Genomic DNA, 21008 nt, shown 5'->3' with positions numbered 1-21008 from the left:
TTTTAACTTTTAACTTTTGGGAAGATGTCCACATTCTCATTTACCACAATGCATACATGGCTTGATCATTGCAAGCTTCCAAGGCCATTAGGGAGCAAAGCAACCACAAACCTATTTCAACCACCATGCCTTACGTTTGGGACTTCAGTTGATTCTAATATGTCTACAGTTACCAAAAAAATTCTAATTGATCGGTGTACAGCACATAATCCTGAAAGGTCTGATCTTTGCCTATACATTCAATATCAAACTGTACTCTTGCTCTAAATTTCTTTTTGGATAGCAAGGCTTTTTACTTGGTGCACCTTCCCTGCTGGTTACATGGGCGCAAGATTGTTCTCATTGTATTTGCATGCACTATAACTATGATTGTTGCAAGAGTTACCTGCAGGTCCTGCAATTAAATTTTGGGGTTCTTGGAGATGTTTTCTCAACGTCATTGGGTCAGCTTTTGGACAGAATTTAATGGGCTGGTTCTAGGCGAAGTAGCAGTAATTTAGTATCTACACCACTTATAGATAATTTGTTCCAACATATCACATTTATCTTTGTGCACTTCTTGAACTAAAATCTAATGTTTGCTTGTTCAAATATTCTGAAAAAACTCAACAATTTTAATGAGGTGTATAAAGTCAAAAGGTTCACCTTTACAAGACCTGGCTGTGCCGACTATTCAGGTTATCTAAATCAGAAGAGTAAAAATTTACAAACCCATTGGCATGTAATATATATCATGTACAAGTATGGTTTATTGCATATGTATAGATATGAAGATGTTACACTATATGACGAAAGGTTTGAAGACACCTGGCCATCACACCTATGTATACAGTTAATAGTATGTGGACCCCCCCAAAGTATTGGATTTACATGTTTTCAATAAAGAATACTGGTAGCAGTTTGGTAACAGTCCTATTCTGTTCCAACATGATTGATCCCATATTCACAAAGCCAGCTACATAGCAAATGGTTTGATGAGTTTGGTCTAGCAACTTGAGTGGCCTGCACAGTGCCCTGACCTCAATTCCACGGAACACCTAATGAACTGGAATGCTAACTGCATATCAGACCTTCTCATCCAACATAAGTAACTGATATCACATATTTTCTTTGGCTGAATGGGTAAAAAATCCGCACCTCCCCACAAAATCATGGCAAAAGCATTCTGAGAAGGGGGATAGTGCAACTTCAAGGTTGTGTACTGGGATGTCCAACAAGCTCATAGAGTTGTGCCGGTCAGGTGTCCACAAACATTTGGTTATATAATGCAGCACTTAGCCAGGAGTTTACCTTTGTTAAAACAGTAAAAAAAACAAAGAAAAGCAAATCAGCAACAAAATCAAATCAAAATTTATTGATACCATTACTATCAAGGGTGACTTTATTTCCTATTAGCCACTGCTTATTTGTATTGCTTTCTAAAAATTGCCTTACAAATAATTACCCCCTAGCTGCTGAGACATGAAAACCATAACATAATAGTAATCTCTCACAGACATAACAGCAGAACATTGCAAAGGACAACGTGCAATAAAACCACAAGCATAAATGATGCATAAAAAAGACAAGCAAAACAACAGAGGTAAAATAGAAACATGCATCATGCAGACCACATTCCATTACAGTCAGCAAATCATGCACTCATTATGTCAAAACAGAGACATTGGGACGTACGTGGGATTTGTCTTATAACATGGTGCCGAGAGCAATACCATGATGTGAACCCTCACAACCAACGACTGATGAACTTTTAGCAGTCTGGTCGAGTCAGACTAAAGCAAGATGATATCTAACTGGCTCTTTTTATGTAATACTGCTCTTTGTAGTCTGTTATTTAAAACAACCTTTAACAAACGTACATTTATTGGGACAATACGATAAACAAAGATTAATGGTTTCACAAGAAACATTTCCTGCACATGAAGGACATCGACTGATGTTTTTATCTGTTGTTTTATTATATCAAATCAAGTAAATATATTTTACTAATGTCTGTTATTTTGTTTTTAATTACTTTTCTGTTACTTTTCTAATATGTGGGATGCCATGTTTGCTTGTTACATTTACATATTCCTGCTTAGTGGTGCAGAACAGCCCTACTGTAATAAAAGGGCTGGCCCTTATTTGGGTGGATTCTCCTATAATTGTAATAGATCCCAGTTGCTGTTCAGCAGGGATATTCAGGGTGATTTCAGAATGCAAATATTGTCTGCTTAGGAATGCTCACGCCTCTAGGTTGGCATCCCCCCATAATGCTTTGGATATATATACATCCTCCAAAGAACCCACGCAGGGGAGGATATAGGAAGGTGAAAATTGGGCTTTGGACCCTCTTCAGCCAGCAGGAGCCCCCACAGGGCCCACTGATGGGTACATCCAACACTGAGCCCACAACCATTGAATCTGGGCTCTTGAGTGGAGTATTGTAGTAAGTAGGTGCACCCTACCTGGCTTTTCATAAACTTTAAGGTTTAATTAAGTCATGGAGCATTTGGTATTTACTATCACATTCTTCTTTTTATTACAGTCATATGACTTTGTTTGAATATCAATACTGAGAATTGTTATTGCAAATAATAATCATGATAGAGTAATAAATTAAACCTTATGTTTTATTCTTTTCATTCTTCCTGCCCTAAAAAAATGGGGTTTACGTGCAGTAGCAGTCTCAGCTCTCATCCTCCATATGGGATAGGAGACTGGGATTGCTATTAAGCCGTAGTGCTTGGTGCTTACTTCCATGTAATTGCAGTTCCTATCCAGGGGCGGCTGAGCCAAGAGAAGAGGACCCCGTCTGTATCTTTATGGGTTCATGTTAATGGACATTGTGTTCATGATTTTGATTTACTTTTGTAATTCCCAACAAGCACAGGTCAGCAAAGTCCCATTGCAGTATATAATGCATTTTAGAAGATGCGCTTGATCAGATTGGTAAGCTTGAATAGGGTGTGTTTTATATGCAGGTAATGTGCATCTGAATAGCATGTATAGCGGTTGAAAAGAAAGCCAGCAAAGTTATCTTTACAAAATTGATAAAATGGAAAAAGGGAGCAGACAATAGTTTCTCCATTGTTTGGGGTTCATGATAGGGTGTCTACACTTAGCCTTGATGTTCTACCACAAAACAAGTCTGCTGGAATATAAGCCTTAGTGCAGGAAAAAAGCATTATCAAACCCAGGAGAGGTCGGCATGATGTTACATGTCAAACCACTTATGATTTTAGAGCTGAAAGTTTTACATGAGCCTGTAGCTCAAATGTCAGTTTCTGTACTGTCCCTCATCAGATAATGTGCAGTTACATGTTTTGTAAAGAAGAGAGAACATTACTTATTAAAACCAATTCTACCCGGTGCTCTGTGAAGAATGCTTGGCTAATTTCTTACTGCCTTTCCTATATGTTATTATATGTTTAGGGACCTTGACTGGCATTACTTCCATGTAGGAATTCACCCTTTGACTATGTGGTTTCATTTTCTATGCTGCAGTCTCCATATTGCAACAATAGGCTTAGTAAATACAATGTACTATTGCCTTTGCCTCAACATTTTGTGTTAAAAGTTAGGCATCCTCTCCTCCTCCTCTGTCACTGTCTGTCATTTGCAACCCCTATTTATTGTACAGTGCTGCGTAATATTGTTGGCACTATAAAAATACCGTTTAATAATATTAAAAATTGTCTTTTTTAATAATGTATTTTCACCACCTTCTACTATTTCCTGTAAAAAATTTAGCCTGAGGGTATCTAATAGCAGCAATATTGCAGTTGGAGCAAGTGGCTGTCTGCATTTACATCTCGCACTCAGCATACATATTATAAATGTGCAGCATTTTCTCTGCTTGAGATATAAAATTTGCACTCATTAGCTTTTAAAGTGCTGTCATCAGATGGCTACTGGATGCTCTGGATGGTCTTTTGTATTCCTTAAAACAGCACCTAAGTATTATTGATGCACCAGGACTTTTTGTTATTCCATTGAAAATAATTAAATTATTAAAATTAGAATACTAGATTAAAGGCTCTTGGGTGCCAAAAGATATCGATTCAGGTATGTGCAGGTACTGTGGCTGCCTGGGTTTCAGTCCTGCAGGTGGTTTAAGAAAAACCCAAAGGGTAACTGCACATTTACAGTAAAGTACAGTTAGAATTTGCCCCCACCTGAAATGTAAATGACCCATGTGATTTGGGATGCCCAAGTAGATGGATATATTTATTACGAGCAGTTGTATCCCTGGACTAAATCCTTCATTGTAAACAAACAAGCACTGGTGGAAATCTGGCACTTACATGGAGAATAAAAGATGCTGTGTCCAGCATCTTTACAGTTAGGGCCAATTCACAATTTGTATCTGTAATAATGCGCGCAAATGCACATGGGTTTGTTTAGGAAAACATTCATTTAAAATGGTACCCCAACACATCTTCTTAATGCACCGTGTGTTGTGCTCCCAAAAGTACAGCAGGTTCCATATTTCATCTGTTGTGGTGCATTAGAAAAATGCATGGCCTTAACAAACATGGCGAATGAGCGAACTAAGGTGAAATGCCCTAAGCACCAAATTTCCATAAGGGCTTGCTGCTTGGGGAGAAGGGTTATAGTACTAAACAACTTTCCATGCAGAGCACTCTTGCCTTACTCTGCATTGGGGATGATGGGATTGGAGCCCTTTCCTCCTCTCCAGAAATCACATATGTGGGTATTATTACCCCTTCCTTATATTGTTGCTCCTTTAGTGTTAAAAGGAGACAGCTAAAAAATTTAAAAACTTATGTTTGTTGGTATAGGTTAAGATCTCTTCATCACCAGATCTATATATGCAGCTTTGTGATACTATTCCTTTGGGATCCTTTTGGGATATTTTTAAATTTTCAAATATTAGTTAAGTTCTATGCCTATTAAAATATATTGTTCTTTTTATAAGATCTGTGCAGCCATAGGGATTGCACGTGACTCCTTGCAAAAATGGACTTCAAGGGATGTGTTGACTATGTATCAGCTCAATAAAATCAAACTATATTGGAGCATGCCAATTCTTACAATGGATGCATTACTGTTTTTAAGATATGGAAATTTCATTTTTTTGTGTGAACAGAATAAAATTTGTAAAAAAAGTTTTTTTTATAAATATCTGTTAGATTTACTACATCCTCATGTTCCATCCTAGCCTTTTCTTTGCATGCATATGTAAAGTGACATTTTTTATTCTAACAGGCTTAATTAAACTTAAATATCTATACACATTTGTGCAAATCCAGGGCATACACAAAGGTTTTTGATGGCAGGTGCCCTTTAATGCATGGCAAAGTTAATTTTTGTCCATTTTTTTGCTACTGGGGAATGTTTCTTTCACTGTTTGTTCTACAGGAAATGAAGAAATCTCTCCATAGTGAGGAAAATTACCTCCTGGTCACCAGAACAATGGCCTCCATTAGAATGTTACCTCTATATTCTTGTTCTAGCCACAAGTTGGATTGCCTATTAATTTCTGCTCAAGTGACAATGAAAACTGGAACAACTTGAGAGGATAAACCTTCCTAGCAAGGGACAACTAGGGACACCTGGAGGGATTGCCCACCTACTTTTTTGGTTTATTTGCTCAATGAAGTTGAACCCCAGACAGAACAACCATTCCAGTAATTCATGCAGCTGAACTGCCAGCATAAAGGGTTTATGTTCTGCATTTAAGGAGGGCAGCCAGTCTGCTTATCTCGCTGCTCTTATCTCTGCCCATGCACCCATAGACATTGATGGATAGAAGGGAGCTGTGACAAGGGAGAGGAGAACTCCCCTGTCACTGCCCACAGAATATAAAGGGTTATTGATTGTACTTAGACAGAAGGGGAACTGGGTGCACTGGTGGCCTAAATTTGAGTTCACCTTTAAGCATTCGATCTTGCATGGTAGGCAACATCCAAATATTAATTGATGTCTAAGTTGAAGTTTTGACATTACGGAATTTTGTTGCTACATGAACATTCCACAATCTCCTGTAGATGAATCTAGACATTCCCCCATGGTGACAAGTAAAAAGTGAACATTTCAATGGGCATAACAAATACCTTTGTACAAGCTAAACAGAAATATACAGGTATGTGATATCAAAAATGTATTTTTTCACTGTTACATGTTCTTATAAAGGTGGGGGTTAGATAAACGATTGATAGCTCAAATTGGCATTCTTTTGATTTTGGTATGTTAGCTACGTTTGGCATTTCTGCTAATAAATTCAGTAGGTTAATTCTATCCTCGGGAGGGTTTACATAATGATTTGACGTTTCGTGTTAGAGAAAAGGTTAAAGATGGATACAGTTCCTCTGAGGCTCCCATTACAGAGCTTCGCTCAAGCGTGAGTTATGCCGGCTGACATTACAGAAAAGTTGAACTTACATTCTGTTTGCCGACAATGTTATCAAACGGGAGTTCTGGGCTCCAGGACCCCTCTGTGAACGTGGCCCCGCTGTTCCTCCGGTCCGTCGCGCTCACAGACTCCTTCACGATATCTTCTGGTAGGGTTAACAAGTTCTCCTCTGGTTGTTTGATCAAGTAGGTTTCAATGTTATGTTTCCGTAAAAACTCATTCCTTTCTTTGCCGTGGCCTTCTTCCACATTGTAATCTCCGTTAAGGCAATCGAGAGAAGCTTTTGATATGTGAATTCTCCTTTAAACCAAAAAAAAAAAAATCAATTTTAGACACTGCATAGTGCCAACATTTATAATTATTTTAAGGCAATTATTTATTGAGGGGTCGGTATTACTATTTATGAAAACAATTATGCAAATCAAGGAGAAAAAATTACTCATCATTCACTGGTATTTAGTTAACAAAAACCAGAATGGGCATTTAAAATTAGTATTTCCCCTCCTATAGTATCTGAAAAAATTGTTGAAAGATATGAAGTGCCGGTACCTAGAGGTGAACTTGTAGCAGCTTTCACCCCACTGCCAACATGCCAAACTATTCTGATTGGGTAATACGTCCATAATTCCTTGTAGTTTTTAAACTGTCCTATTCCTTTTGGCTGATGGGGAAGCTCATAGAAGTGATGGACCAATAGGAATGCATGCTAGATTTAGGAGGAAGCAGGCAAACTACCAAACATCAAAGCTGTTGCCCAATCATTTATTTTATAATGCAAATATTATCTTATTAACTTGGGATATTACCATCCTGTGGTCATTTCAAAAGTGAATCTGTCACTATAACTACAATAAAAGCCATTGACAAATATGAAGGATTTACAGATGCATTCACATATCTGCAACATGTGCACCTACAAGTTCCATGTTCTGTTTAGGCAAAGCATTAGCACTGCCTTGTAGTATTATATATTTCATATTTTTGCACTGGTTGGATAAGGAGCCCATCGTTGTGTTTAGCTAATAGGAACATATTGAGCATAGGGTTAAGTCTAGGAGTGCCAAGCTTCTGAACAAACAACTATCATACCAAACATTACATCTTACCCTGGGATTCCTCCTGACTCCAGTTTGTTGGCAATATCCACATCCCATGACCACACATCAAACTGCCACTTCCTTAGTCCCAGCACTCCGCACAGCACCGAGCCAGAATGTATTCCAATCCTCATGTCAATGTCATGTTTGGTCCGTGATCTTACATACCTGCAGATTAAAAATAAACATCACTCTGGGACTTCTTTGGACAATATCTCATTGTTTTCCACAATGATAACATTATATAACATTCATTTCACCGGTTCCGCAACTTCAAAGCTTCAGTCTTGTAGACCTCACATTAGTTGCCTTTTGCATCTACTGGTCATGGCCACAAAAACCATTACTAAAAGGTCAAACCCAAAGCACTGGAGTACACTGGCGTGGTCTATTAATTCATAATAAATAATAAAATAAATTCTACTGTAATGCTATAGAAATGTAATCAGTAACCTTCATCACATGTACAGGTTCCATAAAGATTTTGACCCCAGTAGACTATGGGTAAGGATTTCCCAAACTATCTCAACGCCACCCATCAGTGGCCTTGATTTATTAATGCTTGCCAAGGTTGGAGAGGATAGCCTGTCATTGAAGAACCTGGAATGGATCTGGTCTAGGATTGAAAACATTTGCCAATGATGCCAAAGATTTTTAAGAAATCTAAGGTTTGCAGGATGACCCAGATTCTCCATTTATAGTCTATTCTCTGCAGTCTTGGAGAGTGTTAACAAATCAGGCCCAGTATTATGTACCCAATATGTTATAGGTGGTCCCTCGTCATTACACTCCTGCTGTCACAAAAATATTTGCTTGCTGTTTCAGTGGCTTGACCACTCATCAACACCTCATGTCCACGGACCAACTCTATCCTAGGCTGCACAGTCTACATTCCTTATGGAAAACAATGGTGAAGCGCAAAGAGAAAAAGTTCTGATAAACATATATTATGTTTTTTTTAAAACACAATCTCTGTCTTTACTTTGCCTGACATAAGTTGACACCAGTAAACTTTGCTGCTGTTCTGTTCTTCAATACAGCCATGCTTCTTTTTTGCAAACTCATACGATAGAGACTTGCAGTCAATCACGTGCCCTTACTGCTCCTTTAACAGCTGTCGGCAAGTCAAGTGAACTGTGAAGGGGAACCCCTGGCAACAAACCAAGCAACACCTTGACCTGTTAAATTATTGATGAACAAAGCCTGTAACCAAAGATAATGTAGCTGGTCTATGTGATAGTCAGTTTTCCAAGCTGTGAAAACAAAGTTAACCATAAAGTGCTGTGCAGAAAAAAAAAGAACAATTACCTAATGGTTTTGATCATGCTGAGTCCCATTTCCACACAGCAGTGAGCGTGGTCTTGTCGGGGTTCGGGAAGGCCAGACACACAATAATAGCAGTCACCTAGGATCTTAATTCTAAGGCAGTGATGTTCCTAAAAATAAATAGAAGCACAGAATGACTCAACACTGTGACAACAAGTGCAGTGCACAGATTTGGAAAATTGCATGTTAAAGGTATCCATGGACATTAGATGGTTTAGGCCTGATCTTTGCAATTTCATAAAAGCTGAAGTTCAACTTGCTAGGAGCTATTTTTACTATTGCAAAGGTATAATTTTGGAGTCTCCCGGCATGAGTTTCCTCTACTAGATAATTGTACAGCAGAGGGGTTTACAATTCTGCAACCTGTGCCGAAAGACTCTCTGATGGAATTGTCTAGCTATATGTCTAGCAGGTGGAAACATATTACATTTATTTGCCTTTAGGTATACTTTATTGCACAGTGGCCTAGTGGATAGCACTTTTGCAGGGTTGGGGTTACAAATTCACCAATGACACAATGAAGACATATGTGCATAGGTCCACCAGAGCCATCCGCAAAAGTCCACTAAAAATACATGTATGGATTCACAATTGTTACATCTGTATGGGTCCACCGAGAAGAAATCTGCAAAGGTCCACCAGAAACAAATGTTATCTGCATAGGTCAGTCAAAGATATATCTGCATGGATTCACATGAATTTCATCTGTATAGGTCCACCAAAGACAAACATGCATGGATCTACCGAAGTCACATCTGCATAGGCCCACCAAGGACAAATCTGTCTGGGTCCACCAGAGATGCATCCGCATTGATCCAACAAAGGCATATGTTTATAGATCCACAAGTCTTACATCTGTATGGGTCCACCTAGGATACATCTGCATAGGTCCACCAGAAACAAATGCCATGGGTACACCATAAACACATCTGCATAGGTTCGTACAAGACATATTTGCATTAATTCACGTGAGTTACATATGTATTGGTCCACCAAAGATGCATCTGTATGGGTCTACCAGAGACATATCTACATAGACCCACTGGAGACAAATCTGCAAGGGTCTACCAGAGTCACATCTGCATGAGCCCACCAAAGACAACTCTGCATGGGTCCACCAGATCCACCACTGTATGGATGTTTTCCAGGCCCTTGCAAAAATGTTTTTGGTTCCATCCATAAACATACAGGTAAGTTGACTTCTATCTGGATAAATTTGCCTTGGGTTTCATGTAAGCATGTTGAAGGGACATAATGTAAGACCCTATATTGAGAAAGGCGGTAATATGCACTGGGTGGACAGCCTGGGTGAGGTGAGATTACAATGTGCTATTATAATAAAAATTGTGTTTTTGGAGATATTACAGTTAAAATAAAATAAAGCCTTATATAAAAACTGATGGGAAAGCAGGCAGAAAGAGAGAGTAAGATACATGCACAAACTAATGCACAGACAGATAGTTTATAGTCAGCCCTTCCTTCATAAATCAGAAAGAACTGACCTGTCTGCAATTCCTCTATAAATCCAAAAACAATCAGTTTATTTTAAGGTCAGCAGCAAAGCCAAGTATAAAACTCTTTTAATCCTCAGTGGACAAATGTGCATTCTAAACCCCTGGTTTACAGATAAAGCTCTGATCAGATACTCAATTCAAAAAAGAAATGTATGCAGGTTAAATAAACAGCTTAATGTTTTTGGCTGTATTCATGAAAAAGCTTCTGCGTGCACAACTGGCCCATACAAACAGATATCCAGATCAAATCACATCACTCAGCCTTGAAGCTGCCACACAAATTGCACAGATTTCTCCTCTGCTCATTTTTATAGAGCATCAAACAAAATGAAATGCAGAATGACACCACAAATAGTTTTTATAGATATTCCTTATTCATGGGAAGGTGGGAAAGAGGGCCAAAGTTGATGTGCAATGGATTCAATCACTGACATATATAAAGAGTGCGAGGGATAAAAATGGGAGACAGACGGGTTAATATAATCAATATTTTTTAGCAAACATCTAAAAAGCATAATAAACAGTAATATGGTATAGGATAATCGCTTATTCCCCTGTGCCTGCTTGTTCATTCTGCTACATTCTAGAGCACTTTTGGGACCATTTTACATGCAAATCCCATGGTTAACAACATTCTTGCCATAATCTACCTCCTGCCTCTCTCTAGTGCTCAATGAGGTCCATAATGTCATAATGATGTTTCAACAGTGTGATTGGAAATAAGGGAAGGGGCTAGTAGATCTTGAGAACATGTTTGTATTTGTATAATAGAGAGTCTTGGGCTTTAGGGACACTGGGGTGCTCTAAAGCACCAGTTTGCAGGAAAGTGCCCACTATCGCATTAACCTTGGTATTAACTAGGGCAAACAGACTAAGTGGCAACTTTGATTTAAAGGGCATGCAAAGCCAAAATATTTAGGTTTGGATAGAATACCTAAAGCACACCTTGCACTAAACATACATCCTCATAACATACTTTAATCTCAAGTTGCCAATGGGCAGGGTGTTGCTTGTGGGTTTGGGGCAGATTGAGGATCATGCTCCTATACAGTGTGGTACAACTTGGATCCTGAACTTTCCCAAGATTTCCATGTAAGGCTCATTGATGTCAGCAATAGAAAGCAGTTGGAACATGGAAATGTTCTTTTTAGATAACTTCCAAGTTAATTTTTACAACCCCTGATTTTATCTGTCTGTGTCTCATTGGGAAGACATTCTATCCCCCCAAAAAATGTTTTTGTTTTATATACATTTCACCTATGCTATAGTAGTACTATATAGTGTGGTTTAGAAAATTGCAATGTAAAATGCAACAGAAAATGCAACAGTTATGATTGAAAATGCTGGCAATCTAACAGAAAACCAGAAATATTGGATGGGTCACTGTGATCAAGACTAAGTGATCAACAGGTTGATATACAATATTCAAATGGACCGCCAGTGGCTTTGATTATACACCTGCCATTAAACTTATGCAACATTTATTTTCATCCAGGGTGGCATTCATTTGTTGCCAAGGTGGCATTCATTTGTTGTATTGATGATGGGAGAACCGAATAGCATTGCAAAGTCTTCTCCAGCACATCCCAAAGATACTTGACGCAAAACTAAATTGAAAATTAAAAAAAAAATCACACTTACCTTTGATTCCACAGATCCCTCAATTGTGCTGGAGAAGTCCTCAATCGGGTCCCACACCGTCCTGGAATTCTCTTTCATTCTGTTGCGTAGGAAGCGCCAGGCATTGCCATCTTCAGCCTTTTTCTTCCTTCTACTGGCTACGTCACCCGATCTCGCACTGCGCAGGTGAAAGATCAGATGACGTAGAAAAAAAGTGCCAATCTCACTGCGCATACATGAGATCGGCATCTTGTTGCCTTCAGTGAAGAAAGCCAAGAGCTTCCCGGGATGTGTGATGTATGTATCCCGGGAGGCTTTGTGCTCCCATTCAGAATAGGAGGGGCTTTACCCTTTTTTTTTTTTTTTTTTTAAAAAGGGCATTGCAGTTTAAAAAGAAAAGCACAATATTTGGGGTTAAGGTCCAGAGTCCAATAAATCCTGACATTGGAATATTATGTTGCCATCAAGGAAAAGAAAAAATTTATTGATGAAAAACCTGGTCCTTCAGTATATTCAAATAGTCATGATGACATAATTTCTTGGGCACATGATGTTTTTGAACCTGGATCTGACCAAATGAAGCAACTCCCAATTATAACACTGACCCACAGGCACCCCAAATCATAACACTGTCCCCACAGGTGCCCCAAATCATAACACTGTTCCCAAAGTTACCCCAGATCATAACACTGCCCCCACAGGCACCCAGATCATAACACTGCCCCAGCAGGCACCCCAGATCATAACACTGCACCCACAGGTGCCCCAAATCATAGTACTGCCCCCCACGGGTGCCCCAGAGCATAACACTGCCCCCACAGGCACCCCAGATCATACCACTGTACCCGCAGGTGCCCCAAATCATAACACTGTCCCCACAGGTCCCCCAGATCAAAAGATTGCTCCCACAGGCACCCCAGATAATATTACTGCCCCACGGGCAAGTCATAACAGATAGATAGATGGCTAGATAGAAAGCTATAAACATAAATAACAGACACAAATTTACAATTCATATAAAAACACTTTCATACTTTAATTTTTATTTTATAATTTTTTAAAATCCATTTATTACATGGCAATTTTTTAAATTCATTGTCTGCTCTTTTTTACATCAGCATCTAATTATATGATAATGTTTTACAAATAAAATAAAAAAATAATAGCATGAGATCCCATACAGAGATGAATCCATTTCAGCTGTGACTGATCAGCTTAATGATGCGGTTCCAAAAGATAAATTATTTATTTCTCGAAAATGAGAATACAAAGACTGATTCCCTGCACAAAGACCGCAGACAAAGCGAGATCTCTCAGATGATGGAAATAAATTGATAGTATGATGTACAGTGCGCACAAAGCCATTAGGATAATTATTTGTTTTGCAAAAACAAACTTATTTAACTAAAACAGATTATAATTAGGAAAGCTTCATTAATAAGGCTATAAAAGAAAATTTCTTTATCCCTTTTTTCATTTTTCTGCTTTTTTTATTTGATGGTGACGGTTTTGGAAAGGATAGTAATTTTCAGGCAATTAGACAAAAAACAGAAACACATTAAAATTGATCATTTTTCTCATTAAGATAAATAGTTTTTAGCTTAGAAGCTAAAAGAAAAAAGTAACAGTTGTGCTTTGAAATCTTCCTCCTTGATGGTTTCCTAATTCGGCATACACATGGTAACAAGTCTTGTCTGAAATTGTTTTTGAGACTTTCAAAAAGATTTAAAAGGAACTTCAGTTAGATGAGGTTCTAGTTTAATCTTGCAGAGGGGTCATTTTTGACAATTTGCACAAACCTATACCACAATTCAAGCGGTTGACCTTCAAAGGGGTTGGTAAGGTAAAGATTAGCTGGGAGCTGGTTGTTAATTTAATAACCAACTTGGGGTTTGTCTGCTCAAATTGCTTCATGATGCTGTGGAAATTGCAAACAGAAAACAAGAATTTGAACAGATGAAATCCAAAGTGGCTGGCAAGGTGACAACTTACTCCCTGTTATAGTTGACCTTGTTAATGATAAAGCTCTTGGTATGATAACATTGGCATGGAGCTCCTTGTTAATGTACACATTGGCTGGTGGTGGTCAGGGGTGTTTCATGACAAGGTAAACATCTGTTTCACTCCAATGGGATTGATTCAAACTTTAAAGAACATTCACTGAACTAAGAACAATCTGAACCCAGGTACATTGGGCCATCTTTAGAATTCTGTGGTTCACCTCCACTTTCTGCTTGCTTATTGGGCAACTACATAGCATCATGGCACTCAATCTTGGCAAGGACATCGATTTCCTTCCACATTCCAAAACATGCAGTTAGGTTATTTAGCTTCCCCCAAAAATTGACCTTAGACTGTGTTAATTACATATGACTATGGTAGGGACATTAGATTGTGAGCCCCCTTTGAGGGACAGCTAGTGACATAGATAGATAGATAGAGGGATAGATAGATAGATAGATAGATAGATAGATAGATAGATAGATAGATAGAAAGAAAGATTAGGGGCAGCACAGCGGCTCAGTGGTTAGCACTCTGGCATTTGCAGCGCTAGGTCCTAGGTTTGAATCCCAGCCAGCACACTATCTGTGCGGAGTTTGCAGGTTCTCCCCTTGTCTGTGTGGGTTTCCTCCGGGTACTCTGGTTTCCTCCTACATCCCAAAAACGTGCAGTTAAGTTAATTGGCTTCCCCCTAAATTACCCTTAGACTACATTAATAACATATGACTATAGTAGGGACATTAGATTGTGAGTTCCTTTGAGGGACAGTTAGTGACATGACTATGGACTTTGTACAGCATTGCATAATTTGATGGCGCTATATAAATACTGTGTAATAATGATAGATAGATAGATAGATAGATAGATAGATAGATAGATAGATAGATATGAACATCACACCTATACATTTGATGGCCATACCATATTATGAAGTTGCCCACCTTGTTGGGATGGCTTTTCTCAAGATTCTGGAGTGTGTCTGTAGAAATTTGAGTCCGAGAGTATGCAGATCAGGTACTGATGAGAAACTCTATCACACAGATATTCGAATCACCCCAAAGACTTTCAGTAGGGTTGAGGTGAGGGCATTGTGAAATCCACTTGAGTTCCTCCACATCAAAAACTGTCTCAATCAAGAAAGGGCATGGCCAGGGTGGAACAGAAAATGGCTTTCACCAAAAGCACACATTTCACCAAAAGCACACAACTCAATCATTTGGAGAGGTGTCCACGTCCTTTATGTCCATACAAGTAGGTATAACAGTCATTTGTCCTACTAATCTAGCTAGACAGATAATTACAATGGATAGACAAATAAATAGGTGGGCAGACACATACGTAGATACACATATAGTTTGGAGGGATGTGTTCTTGTTATTAGTCTTATAATTGCTATAGTTATTATTAGACTCCATGCAGTACAATGCTCACCACATAGATTAATGACGCCATTCCGCAAGGCAATTCTGTTGTTATATTCCTGTATTACTGTGCACATCATGCTCCGATTTGCTGAGTATCATTAAGCATTTTAAACAGCTATAGCGAAAATACTTTGCGTAATTGTATATGAGTCTGTAAGCACAGCAAGGCATGTGGGTGTACATTGTGTTGCTATTACAACTTATACTGTGAGAATGGAATAAGCGTCTGTAACAATGATAAATGATATGTACTGACATGTCAGGTGACAGGTGTCAAAATAGGTTTGGCATCGCTACAGGCAGTTAATAATCACAGTTTCACTTGGAATAGAAGTATAAAAAGCTCACAACAAAGGCACATAAAGCATCGTTAATATGCCAGTTCTCGAGTCACAGCAAGTGTCGGTTATCTAAACCAAAGAACTCAATTTTATTATATTAAACCCGGAAACAAAATTTCATTATAATAAACCCAAGAACAAAATTGTATTATAACACAGGAACAAAAAATATAATATATTGATGCAGGGATATATTCAGTGTTATTGTTACCTGTGTATTCACCATGTCCCTGGATGACAACCCTTACTTACCATCCTCTATCTATTTCAGGAATCATATTTTTAAATTAAATACATTTCCTAGGTGTCATTTATATACCTTATTAAATTTATTTACCAGAATCAAAATTAATATAGACATAACAACTGCATTCTAAAATAAATGTCAACCATTTTTTTCATGCCTTAAAAGATCAAATTGAAAAAAAAGTAGGTATAAGCAAAACTGACTTTTTTAATTGCCTAAATTTTTGACAAGAGTGATTTTGGCTAATTCCCAAAGTTTGTTTGGCTGTTATAGGTATAAATGACTGTTAATGGCTCCCGAGTGTTAGAAAAACTGTTTCTGCATTCCTGGCCCTGTTCTTGCCAAAGAATAAAAAAGTAAGTAATTAATTAGTAAAATAAAATATAAAATATACTAATCATAAAGAAGTAAGCATCATATTCACATACAAAACAAAATAAAAAAAAAATTCACCTAAGGAACTTGAACAATGAGAGTTTCTACTTAAAATAAAATGAAGCCACCAGTCACTATTTTTTGCGGAGACAGGTGCTGGTGTTCAACAATTTTTATTCCCAATGCCCACAAATAAACTGCCCATCTTATTCAGACCTCCAGCAATTTTCATACTTTAGGGTAATTAATTTTATTTTGGCAAAAGTTCAATGATTATTCTATCACACTGAAAACATCCACTCAGAAAAAAAAATATTTTATGAACCTTTTGGCATGTATTGCAAATTGTCAATCATAATCACTGGGAAATCTGGACCAAAGTGTCTGCACATAGAACTAATGGCCCTGATTTATTAAAGCTCTCCAAGGCTGGAGAGGATACACTTTCATAAGTGAAACTGGTGATCCAGCAAACCTGAAATGGATCTGGTCCAGGATTGAAGCCATTTATTAACCTCTTAGGCGGTTCATTTCTGTCTGGATTTTTATGTCTAAAGGCGGTACAGTGTTTTTCACGAAAAATAGTATGAGTATAAAGTTGCAAACACAAAATCATGTCAAAATAAAAAAATAAAAAAAAAATAAATAATTACCGCCTAGAACAATAACACATAGCAAATGACTGTTAAGAAGTCCATTCCAGGTTCGCTAGATCACCCAGGTTCATTGATTAAAGTGTATCTTCTCCAGCCTTAGAGAAAGAATTTGCCAGCGAATAACAAATCTTTCCAGGGTTGCTAGATCTCCCAATTCAGGCACAAAATCCTGGAACATGGGTTTGCATTCCGAAGATAAACTGAAAAAAGATTTAACTAGAAAGAAATCCTCCAAGAAAAGAAAGGAAATATTTTAAAGACAACCTCTGGGCCATTTCTGTCCTTGCTAGACGTGCCTTCTTCTTAACTAGTTAGGGGACTTTGCTGACCAAGGCTTAACTTTTTACATTTTTTTACTACCATTCTTTGCATCTGGAGGAAATTAAATTTAATCCCCAGATATGGAAAGGATTTATCACAGTAAGGTCTGTGAAAATGTGGAATAGACTCCATCAGGAGGTGGTTTTAGCTTGATCTATATATTGCTTTAGGAAGACGCTAGATGCTTTTCTAGAAGCACAGAATATAACTAGGGAATATAACTGGGCTTAACTGGGATATAACTGGAATATAACTTGGCTTTATAGTAAAGATAGCAGAGACTGTTGATCTAGGGAACGTCCAATTGTCTCAAAGGATAAGGAAGGATTTTTTTCCCCTGTTGAAGCAAATTATACCACAGTCTTTTTGCCTTCCTCTGAATCAACTATGTCCATAGGGTTTTATATCAGGAATACGTTTCTTTCCCTAGTGGTTGAACTTGATGAACTTGTCTTTTTACAACCTAACTAACTATTTATCTACCTATGTCTGTGATGTTGTTGGAAAGTCTTCTTCACTTCCTTCCTGGTAAAATATATGTTTGGGAAAGTGCCGACAATCTCTCTAAAGAAGCGTTGGGCAGCAGTTACTGTACAAACAACCACTTCAATTCCAATTCTTCTTTCCAAAACAAGTTTGGGCTATAAATAGAATAGAAGGAACAGGGAGGGAGATAGAGAGAGAGGCAGAGGTGCTATGCTTACACATGTTCATCCAAAGTCCCCCAATACATTTAAAATAGTGAACTTTATTCCAAGCATCATTTTGTAAAAGTAATTGAGATGACTTTCTCTCACAGTCCAGTGGTTGCAGTTACAAGGAGTGACTGGCAATTTTCCATTTATGAATATATAAAAGTGAGGTGATCTTTATGCATCACTGCTATATCTCCCACGCAGCCCACGACTGTTAAGAAAAGCTGTGAGTTTACCAAGTGTTATCTTGCAGGAATAATAAGCCTTGTGAAATGAACCATTGTAGCAGAGAGGTACTTCACTTATATTATTGTTTCCTACTATTAGAAAGACAAAAAAAATCTTAACATGGAGCCGTGGCTGATATAAAATTCTAGGGCTGTATTTAAAAATAAGTGAAATATGGGGAATTGGCTTGTTTTACTGAAAAGTTCTGCAGCTCAGTTAAATGGAAAGTGTTACCGTAAAAATAAACCTTTGCCACTAAGATTTGATTTACCGCCATGTTGTTGGAAAGATCTGCAGTCATTTTTGCTATTTCTAAAGATGTTTGCTGTAAACAATAAATGCACATCTTCTAGTATGCAACGGGAGTAGAATTTGTCCATCATCAAGAGACGTGAGTCATCTGCTTTTTCTTACTCTAGCAAGCCACATATTTAAAGATAGTATTTTAGTAAAAATATACTTTTCTGTTGCTTCTCTTACTTGGATGGCCTTTATGTATATTGTCACGCACGGAGAGACAGGACCACTAGGGGGGCTATGGCTTGCACGGAGGGGATGTGAGCCCTGAGAAGGACCAAGGTGCAGAGTCTAAGCAGTAACCAGGTTTTCTCCAAAGCTATTGATGGAGAGGATGTTGCGCCGCTGGTTACTGCCAGGTTGCGGTCCTTGGGCACATCAAGGTGGGCAAAGCACAGTACCAAATCATAATGCAGAAGAATAGTCAAGGAAAGCCGGGGTCGAGGCAGGCAGCAAGCAGGAGAGGTAAGGTCACATGCCAGGGGTCAATAGCCAGGGATCCAGCAGACAGACAGCACTGACACAGGGGCCTCTGCGGGCACAGGGAACACAGGAGACACTGGAAGCAACAGGACGTACAGGTGATGTGGGGATATCCACAGGCAGACAGGAACACTGGAACAGCACAGGGAAGTGAAGACTTGTTGCGCGAGCCAAAAGTGCAGTCTGTGAGCCAGCTAAATAGCCAGGGCTGATCAAGAGACTATCTTCTGATTGGCCAGTGGATTGGACGAAATTTATAAAGCTTAGAAACAGAGGCACACCCAGCCTCAGAATTGCAAGCATGCGCAGTAGAGGGATGTCTGCGCTTTAGTCAGGAAGAGGTAAGTGTGAAATCTTGGATATATGATCAGCACATAAAAATGATCTTGTTACATACCCCATTCTAAAACCATGGGAGTTCCAATTCTTCAACCTATAGTAGGGTTGAGGGGCACTTGAGTTCTCCAAAAGCAAACTCATAAAACCAGGTGTTCATGGAGCTGGCTTTGTGTATTGGGGCAGTCATGCTGGCAATGACAAGGGCCTTCTCCAAATATAAAGCTGGGATTTCAAAATGTCTTTGTAAGCTAAAGTCTTTACTGAAAACACAACTTTGCCATCATAAGGTTTGAAGCTCACAAATGGAGGGGCCACCAGTCACAGAGCTACACAAGCAGCATTGAGGCCAATCCACATGTAAATAACAGGTGATAGAGTTTGCATATATTATATTTATTTGTTTCTGTCTGTGGAACATAATGAGAAAACGGAAACAGTATAGTCTATGAACATTGTGGAAAAGATTCCACCTAAGATTTTCATGCAGAAGCAAATCAGCCTTTTCTAACCACAGAATTTCTCCAAATATATCTGTAAGATTTAGACTTATCATAGGGGAAATAGGGGATCAATACTTCTGAAAGGTTTCTCCAAACTCTTTAATAATTGGTTTCTTTAAATATAGCAGAATGGCAGGAAAGCATTGAAGAGAACCTTCTACTTCAGAATTTATTTTAGAGACAGAGGTGTTTGAGATAGTTTGCTTATAGCCTTTCAGACCAATGCAGTTATATTAGGCTGGGTAAAGTGGCCCTACTATTCTCCAACTGCTAACGTCCCCACAAATATAATACAACCATTTGCTTTTCTGTCTGTGGAACATAATTAGAAAAAAGAAATAGTATAGTCTATGAACAAAATGCAACAGGAAAAAAGCAAATAGGCCTTATCCAACCATAAAGTTGAAAGCTCAAAATAGTCCAAAATGTCTTTGTTAGCTAAAGACTTTACTGGAAACAAAACCTTCCAACACTAAGGTGGTACACTCACAATTAAAGTGGCCACCAGTTGCAGGGCTACATAAGAAGCAGGGAAGACAAACTCCATTGAGATGACAAGTGATTGGGTTTAGCAGCACTGACTCCATCGTACCATAGGGGAAATGTGGGATCAATACTTCTGAAAAGGTTCTACAAATCATTTGGCCATTGGTTTCTTTCCAGCAGAAATTGACAGGACAGCACTGAGAACTCCTAAAGAGAACCTTATACTTCTGAATTTATTTTTGACATGGAACTTTTTAAATAATTTACTTTTAATCTTTTAGACAAACGCAGCTAGATTAGGGCTGGCTTTTTTGGTCTGCCCCACCATTCACCAACTACTATCATCCCCACAAATATAATACAACCATCTGTTTTGGAACATAATTGAAAAAATGAAACAGTATAGTCTATGAACAAAAGGCAACAATAAATTATCAATGAGAAATTTCCACTGAAGGTTTTCATGCAATGGCAAATGAGTGACTTATCAAAATGTCATCCGTGTATTAGTTAAGATTCCAATTAGCTGGGAATGCGGACATTAAACCAGACAAGGATGAAACGAAGAGATAGCAGCATTCAATTCTGTTTTGTGGAAGTTCAGCTTCTCCATTATGTCAAATGATAATCTGTTATATTTTGCTCTGTGAATGAAACGTTATTTGCGGAGAGTTGTAATGAAATACATGTAAGTAGCCAA

At 38.3% G+C, this 21008-nt stretch overlaps 1 protein-coding gene across 2 annotated transcripts in view; it reads right to left on the bottom strand.

Annotated features, from left to right (window-relative positions):
• The window catches only part of ADCY8 (adenylate cyclase 8), a 168434-nt gene that overhangs the window by 70978 nt on the left and 76448 nt on the right, over positions 1-21008 (bottom strand). For both annotated transcript variants that reach the window (XM_072410646.1, XM_072410647.1), the window contains exons 5-7: positions 8764-8891; positions 7465-7623; positions 6388-6658 (exon numbers count right to left, since the gene is read on the bottom strand). In XM_072410646.1, coding sequence (XP_072266747.1) covers positions 6388-6658; positions 7465-7623; positions 8764-8891 — 558 coding nt within the window. The remainder of the gene's footprint in view (positions 1-6387; positions 6659-7464; positions 7624-8763; positions 8892-21008) is intronic.

Source organism: Pyxicephalus adspersus, chromosome 5 (genome assembly GCF_032062135.1).
Source record: "Pyxicephalus adspersus chromosome 5, UCB_Pads_2.0, whole genome shotgun sequence".
NCBI classification, from domain to species: Eukaryota; Metazoa; Chordata; class Amphibia; order Anura; family Pyxicephalidae; genus Pyxicephalus; species Pyxicephalus adspersus.
The sequence above is the reverse complement of the archived record's forward strand: the minus strand, read 5'-3'. Positions and strand labels throughout refer to the sequence as shown.